General features: G+C 40.8%; 1 protein-coding gene across 1 annotated transcript in view; it reads right to left on the reverse strand.

Moving 5' to 3' along the window:
• c21h8orf34 (chromosome 21 C8orf34 homolog) overlaps window positions 1-16,194 on the reverse strand; it is a 55,029-nt gene that overhangs the window by 26,821 nt on the left and 12,014 nt on the right. Inside the window, exons 2-7 of the mRNA XM_054623282.1 lie at window positions 15,827-15,971; window positions 15,571-15,702; window positions 13,494-13,613; window positions 13,224-13,252; window positions 12,167-12,330; window positions 7,315-7,481 (exon numbers count right to left, since the gene is read on the reverse strand). Of these exons, the coding sequence (XP_054479257.1) occupies window positions 7,315-7,481; window positions 12,167-12,330; window positions 13,224-13,252; window positions 13,494-13,613; window positions 15,571-15,702; window positions 15,827-15,971 (757 nt within the window). The remainder of the gene's footprint in view (window positions 1-7,314; window positions 7,482-12,166; window positions 12,331-13,223; window positions 13,253-13,493; window positions 13,614-15,570; window positions 15,703-15,826; window positions 15,972-16,194) is intronic.

The raw sequence follows: 16,194 nt of genomic DNA on the forward strand, positions 1-16,194 counted from the left end.
GATCATACCATAAATCTAAAAGTAGTCTCCTTGCCTACTGGTAATTGCTTCCATTAATACCACCGTCATACTGTACCACAGCAATTTGCCTCTCAATTAGAGACTTTTACAGGCGTCAAATTTTGGGCGCAGTTCAGACTTTTACTGGTGACCGTCTTTTCGGCATCGGGCCGGTGAAACCTTCAGAGGTGAACCCAGACCTTTTTTTTTTATGCTTCTACTTCGAGTGAAAGATTTAGTGCTGAAGCAACTCAGACCACTGAGATATTCTCATTCACCCCCCTCTCAATGCACTGCGATGATACTGCTGTGTTGTGTTGGTTTACATTGTTTCCAGGGCAACTGTTGTGTCTCTGGTGTGTCTGGGTGAAGGATGAAGGGGGCAATGGGGGCGATGGGAGGTGTGTCTGTGTGTGTGTGTGTGTGTGTGTGTGTGTGTGTGTGTGTGTGTGTGTGTGTGTGTGTGTGTGTGTGGCGGGGGTTCTGGCGTCAGGAAGTGTGTGCCTTGTCTGCTAATTCTGGCAGTCTGAATGTTGGCCTAAGGCAGAGGACAAAGAGACAGCTCTTATAGCACCGCAATCAGCCCATTCAGTAACATTACGTTTCACTATTACACAAAGTTCAATGATATTCACAATGTTCTCAGCGGTGGTGGAAAGTGACTATGAGCATTTTTACTTGCTGTTTTCTGCTCCAATACATGTATTTATTTGACACTTTACTAGTTACTATGTACATTAAGATCTAACACATAAAACATATGAGTTTATAAGCAACAATGTGTAGTTTAAACTACAGAATAGAGAAAACAGGTCAAATTAGCTCCACCTTAGCCAGCTACAACTAAATAAGACTGGTCTGGAGCCATGCAAGCGTCTCTGTGAGGCTGTACTGGGACACAGCAGTGTTTCAGCTAATGCTCAACATCTCAGTTTAGCACATTAGCATGCTAACATTAGCTAATTAGCACTAAACCGTACTACTGGGGCTGTTGCAGGGTCACTAGTATTGCAGGCTTAAGTCATAAAGCCTAAATACTGGAGACATTGAGTGGTGGATGTTGAGATATTTCCCAGGATAAGTGAAAACTTTGACCTGCAGGTGGCGCTAGAGGGAAAGGTTACTAAGCTTGATGCTCTGGGGATAGTCTGGACCAAAGTAGTGGTCTTACACACATTAACACAAAATATAGGCCTACATGTTCTTTTACTTTTTGATACTTCAAGTACAATTCAATGCAGGACTTTGCTTGTAATATACGTTTTGATACATTTACTTTCTTAAATAATCTGAATATCTCTTTTACCTCTGGTTTTCAACATATTAGATCTTTCTCACAGGGAATACCAAATATATGGTAAAACCTTTAAGGAGTCCTTTTCTAATAATCGTCACGACACATATTTGGCATTCCTGTCAGCCGTAAAAGCTAATAACAGCTTTGCTCTTTCACCAAAGAAAGTCATTTAGTGGGACTAAGTAAATGTTCAGACCTCTGTGAGTTGAAAGGCTAAGACTTTAATCACCCTCAGAGGCAAGGGGTCTATATGCAGGAGATGACCTCCTAACATAGAACATTTTATAATGAAATATCAGGGTGGTAAAGATTGGCTCACTTCACACACAAACAAAGAACTGCTATGGTATTGTACCACATACCCTGCTTGATCAAGGTAGATACGACATCCTCAGACAAAAGAGCCACACACCAGCATTGTAACTTATCCACCAGACGCTGCTTTATTCCATGTGTATCAAAGATCAGACATAGCTTCATCATGCCCTCATCCTGTCCCCATCAAATCCTCACTGTCACTGTGAATCAGTGAGAGTGGGTAACGCTACTCTCATGTCCTCCTCTCCTGTTTCAGGAATCGTGCCAAAGTGGGTCGACATTCTAAAAGGGTCTGTGGACTCGTGTGTGTGTGTGTGTGTGTGTGTGTGTGTGTGTGTGTGTGTGTGTGTGTGTGTGTGTGTGTGTGTGTGTGTGTGTGTGTGTGTGTGTGTGTGTGTGAATGTTCAACGCTGAGAGAATCTTTGTTGCTCTCTGCCGCCACGTAAGTGTGTGCAGATGAAGGCGGATGTCACAACCCTCCAACCGGATCTTTAAGTTGAAAGTTATGTCTGCAAATGTCCACCAACCAAAACTCAATAAACTATTCTTTAATGAGCAACATGTCTGTGAGAAAGATTTTAACATTTAACATTCATATTAAAATTTGACTCTGAATCACACCTTTATAGAGTCTGAGGTTATGTTGCTACAGAGAAAATATAAACAACATTTACTGTTAATTTAAAAAAAGGATAATAAATATATGAAATGTTTTTAAGGGCCTACAGGCATGTAAATAACACATACACACAAAACTACATTTTGAGAATTCAAAGGGTTTCGTCTCTGAAATGGAGTACTTCCACCGAGGATGACGAGAGCAGTAAGTTTACAGCGGGGAACTGGCTAACTCGTCTCATTAACTCACCATGAAATAACACTGCTAGGCCCAAAAACAGGGTGTTTCTTCCCCACACACTGAACTCAGCGTGTTTCTTTATACAGATCAGTATAAAACTGTGGTCTTACCGCCCAGCGACAGCTCGAATTCTGACATTTTTTCCATGGCTTTACAAGAACATGTGAGTCACATTCATTTCCAATATGGCTTTGACAGTGGCAAATATTAAGCTCAGATCTAATGAAAACAACTGGGAAAACACAGAGAGCAGCTAGAGAGCAAATAAGACTTTGCCTCTAAGCTGATTTTATTTTCTATTTTTGAAACAGTCAGAACAAAACAAAACAACCTTAAGCCATGTCTTTTGATTTTTGTAATTGTCTCTTTAAACAGGACCACATTGACTAAACGTACTGTAAACCAATCCAAGAGGATCTCATTGTTCTCTCATAAGCTTCTTATCCAGGTGCTGGCAAAAAGACACCCAGTCTAGAAAACCTTTCTGCTCAATATTGAGATGAAGATTAGTTGTTAACTTTTCGTCGCAACTTCTAAGCCTGTTTTTATTACGCATCTTTTTCTTTGGCATGTTCTAGTTGTAACACAGATAGACAAACTAGTGCTCCTTTTTTTGCCTCCCAGTAGATATCATGCAATATCCTTAGTGTTCACCGTGGCTCAGAACTGCCTTCTCCTGTTCCTCCAGAAGTTTGGAAGAGTAAATATGACATCCACACCATGGGACCTGCTCATTTCTCACTAATAATAATTATTAACTAAACTAAACTAATAATTGATGTAATTGTACATCAGGGTTAGTTCCAAATGCACTCATCTTGCTCTATGCTTCCAAACAGGCTTTACACACATCAGCTGTAATACCATATTTCTGCCACTAGAGGTCAGCCTAGGCCAAGGCGTAAATAGATAACATGCTTCCAACGATCTCGGGAGCAGTACTAACTATTGCTGCATGAAAAAGAACATAAGGGGCAATAACTTAACATAAAGCAATGCACCATATAGGCTATTGAATGTTATTAATTAACAAAGGTATTCCTCAAAGTTAAGAGACGAGTATTATGATAAATATGACATTAAAAAACACTCCAATCCATAGCAATTTTCCAAAGGATAACTTTACATTACATTACAGTCATTTAGCAGACGCTTTTATCCAAAGCGACTTACAGTCAGTAGTATGTTACATATCATTCACCCATTCACACACTGATGACAGGCTACCATCAAGGTGCCACCATCAGACTCTAACTAACATTCATCATCCAGTCCACACCGATGGCCTTCAGGAGCAACTTGGGGTTAAGTGTCTTGCCCAAGGACACATCGACTGCCGAAGCCGGGTATCGAACCACCGACCCTCTGATTGGAGAACTACCTTGCTCTCCACTACGCCACAGCCGCCCAATCATATTCAACAGCAAGTGCCCTGCTCGATGTAAAATCCTTGAGCCAGTCATTGATAACTGTACAAATTAAAGCCACAACACATGTAGTATTTGCTAAAATGTTATCCACTAATTTAAAAGTTTATCATATTCAACAGCAAGTGCCCTGCTCGATGTAAAATCCTTGAGCCAGTCATTGAATGAATACCAACTCCAGGCATGCTGCTGAGCAGCTGACCTTCATGTGGACAGCAGCAAGGAAAAGATATCTCCTTCAGGGATCGATATACTATCACAGGATCACTGTGCCTGCCAAGGAGCATCAGTCATCTTTGGCATGCTTTTGGTCATAGCCACAGAATTTGTGCCAAGACCCTCTTTCTAAATGAGGCCCACGGTTCCTCCTGAGGATCATTCATTTCTCTACAGCTGTGAGGCAGGCCACTCAGAGTGACAGTGAACACAGTGGCGGCGGTCCCTGTGGAGAGCACCATGACCAGGCCTCGACAGAACATCAGAAATGACCTCGCCGCATTATTTCCTTTGAATTACTGCCCTGGACTGTAGTGAAAAAGTCACTGGGGGAATGTGCTTAGAGCTATGATCAAGGTGGGCCATCACAGACCATCAACATCCTCCTTTATGGCTATATTTATCACCATTATATACTGCCAATTTGGCTGATATAAAGGAAAATATAGCTAGTTCATGTATTGTTTCCTCAACATTTCTTCTAATTATTACAAAGGAGAAAAGGGATATGGAACAGTACAAAGAAATACAAATAGAGTCCACATTAAATGTTAAAAAGGTGTGAATCTTCACTTGCCTCACAATTCAATTTGATTACTATTCATCTGTCAACAATGCTCGATGCATCTCAATGTATCCCATCCTCAATTTTCTATATAACTGCACATAGTTTCATCAATTAAAACAAGCAGTCAGATAAATCTGAACTCCCTTTTTATTTAGAAAGTGCTTTAAAAAGTCTGTCAGTCTATAATATAAAAAGCTGCATTATGAATGCAGTCCATCTTAGCTCATTTGCTGTCTGTGCTCATACTCAAACACTTTGTGGATTAATTGATTAGGCAATTGCCACAGAAAAACAATCACAGTTTTCAATGGCAATTTTAAGAAATAGTTATTTTACTTCGGTAACAAGCAATTATAAAACAGTCTTTAGCTTTCAAATTGAGAACAATCATTTGTTGCAGAGGCCACTCTGCCACAGATCAATAGAGAAAAGTGACCCTTTGAATGACCCCGTTGAAAAGATCCTGCTAACAAGCACTAGAGTCTCAGTGCTGTGACAGTAGAGCAGAGAGCCAAGACGTACGTCGCTTGTGTGTCACCACAGAGCAGGAGCTCTAAGGAGAGAGGAGAAGCACTGAAACACTATAATTGGGGCCCATGTTGTAGAAACAGGGAAGGAGTAGGTTGTGTCTTGTTATTCCTCAAAGAAGTACTGTATGTCAGGCATTTGTTAGCCAATGTAGAAGAAAATACGGGACTTTGAAATTGAGTTCTATTTGTAGAAAAGCCTTTCCCAGTATTGGACACAGCTCTCAAAAATTCAAAGTGTTGGATTGTGCAAGAGCTGCTGGTGCAATAAATCTTAAGGGTGATGAAATCTGTGCTGTACACATCTGTGGCAGCAGCTGTGTGTATTACCTCCCTTTGTTGTAGTGTTACAATGCAGGGAGAAACCACTTTACTCCAGAGACTCACCCTGCAGGTGAAGATTACCACATAGCAGAGACAGAGCGGAAGAACAAGTGACACAGAAACAGAGAGAGCGCTTTACAACACAAAATATTTCAGGCAACAAATTGAATTTGGCATGAGGTATCACATCCTGTGTCTGCAGAGACAAAGTGACAAGTTCACAGACCCTCCACTCAATAAAGCCAAAACGAGGCTCAGATGCTCTTTCCACCCACTCCGTCACCTCCTCATCCATCTTCAGTCGGCACACGATAGCATGAAGGAATGTGAACACACACACACACACACACACACACACACACACACACACACACACACACACACACACACACACACACACACACACACACACACACACACACACACACACACACACACACTCAAACGCAAAAAACAGAAATAAAAAGGAGCTACTTTGTGTTTCGTCAGTTGTCAGAGTGAATACCTAGACGCAGTGTCTGAGAACATCTGGCCAACTATGTAAACAGGAAGCATAGATTCCTCTAACAGCTACTGCTAAAGTGTTCTTTAGTACATCACATGAACTGACTGCTGCGTTGCTCATCCAGATATCATTCCACTACACACAGTGTGCGTCCACAGGTCCACATCTATGTAACAATTCCCTCCCTTTTAAGCTGTCCCATACATTTAATTTCCACAATTTCCATTTCAATAGTTTTATTTTCCTCAAACACAACGTCTACTTCTACCTCAATAAGTGCTTTTCTAATTTTACCAACGTGCTTTCCACCACTCACAGAGAAGATGTATGAACATGGTGCATTTGAGTACATGCATGCGGCCAAAGAAAGTAATTGCACCACTAATAGCACAGTAAGAGCACCAGATTAAGTTGTTCCAGTTGAGAAAGAGCAGCAGCCCCAAAGTCCTTTTAACACACCTAATGCTTTCAAGTCAGTGGGGGAATTGCTATTTATATGGCTCCTCTGGGTCATTACAATGTTTAATGTTGAAACAATATAGGGCATCTAAGAAGAAGACACTAAAACTTCATATTTACCATTAATACTTTTGATATTTTATCTTTTTCTACTATGAAAGCTGCAGTAGGAATCCGTGGTCACATTTGACCAGTTACCCAGTAGAATACTTGAAAAGCAGACGAATAAATGTTTCTGAAGAACAAGATATAATACAAATACAAGTTTAACATTGCTAAAGCATATTTCTAGATTTTTCTGTTTCCTGCCTACATATTTTGCTAAAGAATGTCCCTCCATCCTGTTTAACGTTTCAATATTGAAATACAATATTGACTTCTGAACATCAGAACAGCTTGATTTAATCAGAAAATATAACACTATCAAATAATTAATAAAAAATAGTGAAAACAAAAGAAAAAAAAGTGCAATGCAAAAGAGACACAAACACACACACACACACACACACACACACACACACACACACACACACACACACACACACACACACACACACACACACACACACACACACACACACACACTCCACTTAAATGTGGAAGGGTAGGAAAACAGGTGTCTGTCTCACACGTTTGCTGATGCACAGGGTGAGGAGTGTTGTATTATGATCAATGGCATCAATTAATAGCAGAATTCAAAGGAATACAACTTCATAGGAAAACATGTCACATTGATTCATTGTACTGCAGAACAAAGTTTTAATGTTCACAGGTCTGCCTTTTGTACATAAAAAAGTGGAATACGTGACATTACCCAGAAGCTCCATGGCATCATCCTCATCCTCCATCTCTTCCTCTGCGACCGAGGGGGCGGGACTATGGAGCAAATCAAAGGAGTCCTGGGACAACATGGCTGCCAAGAGCTTCTTGTGATGCTGCTGCTGCTCCTTTAGTCCTTTGCTCTTTGTTTCCATCTTCAGGCTGAAGAGGCAAGCAGAAGAGGAGTCAGGGTTTAAGAGCTGCAAAGACTCCCGCACTAAACTGGATCACTATTTACTGACACATATTATCATAAAGACTTAAAATACATCAGCTGGTGACGATTATTTCCCACACACAGCCCCAAGGCGTCATTAAGTACTTTAAAAGTCAAATGTGAATCATCATCATCATCAATAACATGTTTTTTTCTGCTACAGAGAAATGCACCTACAGAATTAGCACGTTTTATAATAACTATGTCCCTATAGTAATTACATCCTCTCATCCTAACCTGTCAGGCTTATATTTAAGCAGTACAGTGTTGCATTTGCTTCAGTGGCGTTCAAATGTGCGGCTACATTTAAAAAGTGTGTTTCAACACTTGTTGCAGTTGGCAGCTGCTCCATGGTTATTAGGGACAAAATAACATACAATCATTTCAAGTGCCATGCAGGTGCAGAACACCTTGCTAAAAATGGTTAGCAGAGGAAAGATGAGATGGGAGAAATAGCTGTAGCACTAAGCCAAAGCAGTATTTAGAGGGCGTTGAATAACAAAAAAAGGAGGGCCTGACACCGAGAAGGTTATCCAAGCATGTAGAAGTGTTGAAAGTGTCCTCTTTAGCTTTTAGTTTAGAGGAGAGCCAATAATCAAATCTAAAAGTATTAAACATAAATGGACCCATTAGGGGGACAAAATAGTTTTGCCTTCATTGTTTTACCCCTAAGGAAAAGCAAAGGGATAAAAAGAGATGCAAGACTGTTCTTTTTATATAAGTCAAAAACATTTTCTACCAATATGATTCACTCGGTGCAAAAATATAATATTGAACAAGAATAGTTATTTTCCATTATGTATGTGTTATTTTGCATTTGCTTTTCAATTCTCTTCATACTCTACTTATTTCTTATGAAAGCTTATGCCAACATGTACCATACATACTGTACTGTAGCCATTTATAAACATAGGCAACAGGGTGCAGCAATGGAAATTACACTATTTTTCTGCAGTATCCATTTGCGTCAAGGTTTACTGCAGCACCATAACTGTTAAGCTATATGGCACCATATAGCTTAACAGTTCTCATGCTGTCTCCCGGGCTGTTTTTAAATAATATAAAAAGAATACATGAAGAAAATTAATGCTTATCTTTAAATTTATTTCCCTATAAGCCTTATTTAATTTCTCAGGTGAAAATGATATGGAGAACAGCTGAAAAATGACCAAATTAAATCTCCTTCCTATAGGGTCAAAGCCACTGATACAATCATGATGTCAGACTTCTGCATTACCTCTATATTTGGAGAAATTAATTTCCACGTGCCACAGGCTAATGGTTTGGATTAGCAGGGCAGAAGAGTATTAATTTGATGCTAATCTCAGTTTAATGAATTATATTCACAGATAATGGGGAAGGGTCATAAGATGACAGATATGTCTTCATACTCTGTGTGTGGTATTTCTGGGATAATTAAATCTGCTAATATGGTCAAAGCAAGGTGGTTGGTGCACAAACATTTTTCTTTCATGTAACTCTTTTGGGAAAAAGTTGAACTTTTTTCTTGTGGCTCCAAGTAATAACTTTAGACTGGAAGGGTCAACTTTTACACATTGCTGCAGAGAAAGTAAGTAAAGGACAACACATATTAAAAGCAGGAAGGTAATATGAAGGAAACACGCATTTCACCATTTTATAGGCTCATATCTCTTATGAAAATCTCTGGCTCACTTCTGCTGGCAACTTCAACAGTGTCAGCTTTTATTCCCCGCACAAGGATCAACCTCAGATGGTACAACCCAGTCATTAAAGACGATACATATGACCACAAAATCAAAGCGGGTGTTGCTGGATTTCCCTCCATCTTTGTCTATTATGATCTTTCCCTGTTATTATATACACAAAGGCATCAGCTTCTCTTGGTGTTAAGATAAAGTACATGAGAGAAATACATATTATTAAATGTATATTAGAAAGAAATGTATAATATTTATATTAGCAGGAAGTTCAGAAGAGAGAGAAGTTTATGGCACTGACAGACGTGATAAAGAAGTACCTTTCCACTGGACAGACTCTGTCAGAATAAACCATTTGAATAAGTCTAGAATATACCGCTGCCACAGCTGCATCTGATTTCCCATGTGCAACTTGCACTTATCCATCTAGAGTTTGCAGCCAATCTTACAGAGCGCCTCGGCCACCTGTCAGCTCTCCTTATGGTCCTCGGTGACAGGTGGGCTGGAATGAGGGACAGAAGCAAGGAGTTAAAAAAAACCAAGTAATTTTACCAAAGTGGGAGGAGGAACATGGACTTGCTTGACAAATAAGATCACGAACTTGAAAACATGTGGGGATTCTTTTCTGCAAAATGTATAAGCACCCCAGGAGGTGGCCTACTAAGGCTAGGAGAGGGTAGCACTGGTCTGCTCTGCCAGTTTTACACTTGGACAGAGGGGTCATTTTGATCATCTGACACACATTAAAACATAACCGAGTCTTACTTTTAGCTGGATCTTAAATTTGTTGGTTATTAACCTCAGACGAACCCGCGACATCAGCCCATATCATTCATCACTTATTGTCTTACGGTTAATAATCTACTAGGGAAGTTTCATGATGATATCTATAAGTACATGTTTCCCTTTTCTCCTGTAGTAATGAGTATGAGGTTTTATTTTTACTCTGAGCCAGAAATCTCCACTTTAGTAGCAAGTACATACACCAAAGTTACCAATTTCATTCCGATCTATATTTTGAGGGCATGTTCATAAATCATTCACAGCCTGATTCATAATACATTGGTAAAAGTATTTTTTTAATGGCTGTTGACTTTGTCTTCATCAACAGTATTTGTCGTGAAATATTTTGAACCTGGCTTTATCCATTGTTCAGATTTCTGTTCTGGAAATGTATGTAATTTTGCACATATTTAATAAAATAATTCCTCATTTGTTAATTCAGGATAAGAGTTCCCAGAACTTGTAAAAGCAATTGTCTTAATGTAAGTAATCAACTTGAGAAGTTTCATGGCGATATCTATTGGTAAAAAATATTTGACCCCATTCCCCAAAACGTGCCTCACACAGTTTACGATTGGCTCTTTTAGTTTAACCAACCAGATTTTGCAATTATCTCCGTGAGCCAATCACATCATTATTGTCATACTCTTAGACTGTTCTCCTCTCTGCTGCTGCCAGTTGCCATTTCAGTGTTAAATTGACACCACCCTTCTCCGGCACCTTCACCTCCAGATCTCATCACATCCTGCGCCACGGGGTTCCCTCCATCATCAGAAGCCCCGCTCCACGACACAGCAATCCAGATCTTCAGACATTTCGCTTCATCCCTTCACCAGTAGCGTTATCAAATATATATTCTTGTACTACTCATGGCATCTCCACCCCATAAAAGATTGATGACGTTGTGATGGGGTCTAATAGCAAAAGACTCTTCACATTTCCAAACTTTATTGTGCGACATGTCAATACATTTATTTCACTCTTAAATGAAGTCTCTCATCACTGAAATGATTTTGAGAAGGAGTTTGCCAATAACAAATAACTATAAATATAAGTACAATAACAAACCTCTGTTGTTCAGCTGTTATAATGTACCTGTCCCTTTAACATCACGCAGAATCTTTGACTCTCGTCTCTACCTCTACACCTCCCTCCCTTCAACTCTCCCCCCTCAGATAGAAAATCAGTTTCATAACCGTTTTACTGATCTCCCCATTTTTGACTTGGTGGCTTGGTTAAAAAAAAGCTCAGGATTTCAAAGTGATCTTGGATCTGAAGCAAGTTCCCAGTTAAATACTTGATCTAAATGATCTAATAGATGAGCCAAATACTTCTCCAGTTGATAAGAGAAGGGGCTGTGATTATTTTTGGTATGTTGTACCATTCCAAACACACATCTGCGTAAATTTCTCACACTGTTCATAGGTAAAAATGAAACCATCTCATTTACGAAATTCACACAGAGCAGAGCTCATCAGTGGGCCCACACACAGCCCTATCTCCCAGCTCAGGCTTCTAACTAAGTGATTTCTGCCTATAATCCACCCATACAGTAACCTAATGAGATTAACACTGCGTGTATGTCAGCTCAGGATCGCGCATGATTTATGGTTTTATATCCGATCGTCCTCTAATTAGTCACATCAGCCGCTGCGGTCCATGTGACACACATCCAGAGTCGTACACACGCACAGCAAAAGCAACATCTGGCAGAGAACTCCGGCAGGTAAAAGGCTATTTAGAACTTGATAGTTTTGCAAACACATGAATATCCCAAAAAAGGTGAAAAAGCTCCCAGAAACAATTCAACAGTTCAACGTTGGTTCCAATTATATTGTCAAAAAACGGGTCCTTTTTTAAAATAACATGCACAATATTCCTTTGGCCTTGAGCGCACAGAAATGAGGTTAGCTTTAATTTGAAATTGGGTTGAAGCAGTATCATGGCACGCATGTTTAATCACGCCTTTGAAATGGGATTATCAAACCCATTCAGATGGGCATTCCTCAGGCGGCAGCAGCCACAGTTAGAAATCTTCCTCCTCACTTTTAAAGAGCCAACAACAGCTTTGTGAACTTTCTTGAAGTTTTAAACTTTTTTATTTCATTTAAATGATTCACACATGCACATATCTATGACTAAAAATACTTATAATGCCAATCACCGACCTCCCAGCGGGGCTGCTGTCTCCACTCCAGCACACTTCAGTTTTAGCCCGAGGGACGGGGGGTTGTAGCATCTCAGAAGCCAGAGGGTCCGCGTCCTCCTCTTCCCGACCGACCCACTCCCCCACCACCCGAGGGCGCACCCCTGAGTTGTAGCCTCCTAAGTTCTAAAAGAGCAATAGAGGAATAATGAGAGGCAGAACAACTGACTGAAGATACAGAGATGCAGATGTAAATGAAAAAAAGCAGACAGGAGACAGTGGAGTCAAAGATCTGCTATAAAAACGAATTTGACCTCTAATATAATGAAATCATAGCCAAGACTATGTTCTTCACAATAACAAGTGTGTAATCTCAGTTTTCAAAAGCACCATAGTATTGTCTGAGATTTTCCTCCTTCCCATTCTGCTCCGAAATCCAGCCAGCACACATTTACAACCCTGCTCTTAGATATGTCTGCTTGTCTCTGACTGATTCCAGCAAAGCATCAAATCCTATTGTCTCTGCATGATCAGGGCAGGTGTTTAGTATTCATCCCCTGTCCCGTCCCACAGAGAAAGAAGGAAAATCTCTGGGATGAGAGCCAAGGATGTTGGACATGTACTGCTGCACTGAGCAAAAAGTGAAGGCCCTGTCAAAACATATGCTGCGTCTATCATCAAAACCCGTCGCATCCAAATCGCTCTGTGTGTCTCCAGCCTGGGCAGCCGCTGCACTATTGTGTTTGGGAGAGAATCAGGGCCAGGCGAGGACAAAGACAGAGCTCAGTAGAAACTTTGCCTATAAGATGCACACTGCAGCAGCAAGGGAGAGGGAGACACTCTTGCTGAAATCACTCCTGCATATCACTCCCGTGAGATAGCAGCTCATCATCAGAAAAAGAGCCGTGCTGCTCCGTCAGACAAGTGAAAGTTATTAAACATGGCTTTTGTTTGATGTCGGATGGGCGATGCTGCAGAGCGATGAGTGACAGAACTCTATTTCCACATCACTGTGATGCCAGTGTACTGTGTATATATATATATATGAGTTAATAAAGACCCTAGTCTAGTATGTCTACCTGGTCGAGCTCATCAGAGATGGCGATGCCTGCAGAGAGAAGAAAATACTTTAAAGCACAGAAGGATCTAATACAGTTGAAAATCCCAGTTTAAGCATTTACTAAGCTTATTGGCGGGCTTGTAAGATTAGCTGCTCGATCCGGTTTTCTCTAAGGATTTAAAATTACATTTACAAATCTACGCTTTATTTCTGTATGTTAAGATCTGTTAAACGCTGCTCGGCATGGTGTGAGCGTGCACGTGCACTCTGCCGAGCTACGGCCACTCACTGCGTGACAGACTCTCCAGGGCCTTGCCCAGCTTCTTGCTCTCCTGCAGAATGTGGCTGAGCTCGTCAAAGTCACGGCTCTCCCTCCAGTCCCAGGCTGGGTACTCGATGGACCGTGGCACTGGACATCACAAACAGAAAACATACAAGATAACTGAATTAGATAAGTCTTCTGTAAAAAAACAACAATAACTCTGACCAAAAATCAAAAACTATACTCAACCACACAGTAATTTGATCTTTAACCTCCACTTTGTCTCAACATGACTTTGTGTATTACTGTGGGATGTAGTTGAATGTAAACACTTGCAGAAAAGTCAATGCGTTGCTTAAACAGGCCCCAAGCTCACTGGACGGAGGCCAGGGGACAGTGTCCGTCAGCCTCTTTGATTAACATTTAACACAACTCAAAGCAGGAGCAGGAAATGACCCACATACTGTACTTACATCCTGCCCACTTCGCCTAGCAGCGTCCCGTAGCTTCTATATGATGGTTAATTCACGAACTGTTGAATTCAGACATTATTTATACAAAGAAAGAGAGTTTTTCTATTATAGAGGAGGGCTTACATGTAGTTCATCCATATCTAACGCTCTTATTAATTAATTTGAATTAATATAAAAAACCAGTGAGCTGCCAAACAGATGTACAGGACCACTAGCCACTGTTCACTGCCTGAACATACATGTTAACTAGGATATAATGGAAAGGATTTGAGAATTAACGTCATGTTGTTGGAGGGAATCACATCCATGATGACCGGTGCCGAGAGTAAGCATCACCCTTCTGTTAGACAGCACTGCTGCTACAATCTTCCATCCTCTACACTTGTCTACTCTGACTAAGCTCCTTGGCATTGTAACAACAATAAACACAGAGCAATTGTCTCTGCCAATACAGACTGGAGAGAAAAAAAATATTTCATTACTTCCGGCAATGAGTGCCTTTCTGTTCTCCCTCTGCTCGCCTCTGTTATGTGTTGCGTCCACAATGGGCTGTGCTGTATCTTAGCAGCGTAGATTAATGGTTAAGGGTTCAACTCCCACTATGGATGTCCATTAAAGCAGTCGGATACAGTAGAAGTGAGGCCAAAGCACATTAACCCTTTGCAAAACTGTGCACAGAAAGGAAGATCAAGCATTAGTGGAACCTCTTTTCATTGGTGACGGCTGTTGTGTTATTGCTACATCTTACAATAATGATGAGCAGCAGTTCTTATGATTTCAATTTTTCATGAGTTCTGCACACCCAAACACCTATACATGTATTTTTTATGTGATTTGACTTTAAATGTATCTTTGAAGGCTTCTTACTCTCGTATTGCGCATCATTTAAGTACACCTTTATGTGCTGGGTGTTGCTTACTTTGTTCTGACTTCTCCCCCCTCACTCGTTTCCTTTTTTTCCCCTCATGCACTCATCCCGACACCAGCTTCCTCTTGATTGTGAGAAATGCTCAGACCGCAGTCTAAAATAGACCTGGTCTGGCAGTGACAGAGCACAATGTTAAATTATTGAAGTAGTCTATGGCTCTGCTTGCTTCCTATTTGACAGATCCTCATTGTCTCGAGCGTCATCCTTCACTCCAACCTTATGGCTATATTAATTTATTACAGATCTAAAAAAAAAGTTACCGCCGGAAAGATCTTCTCATCTGCATTAATGCAAGAACTTTGTGAAACATTTATCTTCAGAGTGCGTAGCAGTGCAGGAGGAAGTGTGTAAAAAGTGGCACTTTGTGATGAACTCATCTGCAGGGCTGTGGGACGCTGGACTAGACACTGTGACTAACTTTAATTAGATATAATTATATCAAATTAAAAATGGAGATTAAAGTCAATGGAGTGTGTAATTGGGATACAAGTGATACAACAGGTACAGTATCAAAACTGCGCAGCTTCACATTCTAAAGTGTGTGTGTGTGTGTGTGTGTGTGTGTGTGTGTGTGTGTGTGTGTGTGTGTGTGTGTGTGTGTGTGTGTGTGTGTGTGTGTGTGTGTGTGTGTGTGTGTCTGTGCAATCAAAATCAATTCAGGAAGTAAAAAACTTTGCTTAAAGAACAAAAAAAAGAAACTTACAAGACTTGGATTCTGGTGAGGGAGGAGAGATACTCGAAACAGCCAGGTCACTCTTGGACTTTTTCGGTTTCTTTGGGTGAATTTGCCATGGCTTCTCATAGTTGCTGTTCTCCCTTCGAGGGTTTTTGCTTTCTGTTGGGAGAGATAGTCACAATGTCTGCTTAGAATGCCCTGTTATGCAAATCCTAGAAAGCATAAATGCAGGCCGAGTTTACTCTGCAAGCTCTGTCGTGTCTCTTTGAGCCACATTACTGACCTGGGGAGCTCTGCGCCCACAGTGCTGCGGAGCCAGAGAGAGCTCTGTGCAGCTTGCCTGGGCTGTCTTGCTTGGTCTGCAGGTGATCAATGAGAAAAGGGATTGGATGGTCGGGAGTCTCAGTTATCAATTTGGTCATCAACTCCTATAGGAGCAGAGTAAAGCAGAGAGCAGTTAGATGAGAGTGGATCAACAATGAGGAGTGAGAGAGAACGGCCAGTGGAGAATCCACCATGCTGAAGTTTGACCAGCACAATAAATCCTGACACGCATTATAAGTCTTGTTTTGTAGTTGACTTCACTATCAAGGGAGGGATAAGCCTCTTATTGTTGCTGTAGTTTCAGGAATTTGTTACACCATGTGTCAA

Source organism: Anoplopoma fimbria, chromosome 21 (assembly GCF_027596085.1).
Source record: "Anoplopoma fimbria isolate UVic2021 breed Golden Eagle Sablefish chromosome 21, Afim_UVic_2022, whole genome shotgun sequence".
NCBI lineage: Eukaryota > Metazoa > Chordata > Actinopteri > Perciformes > Anoplopomatidae > Anoplopoma > Anoplopoma fimbria.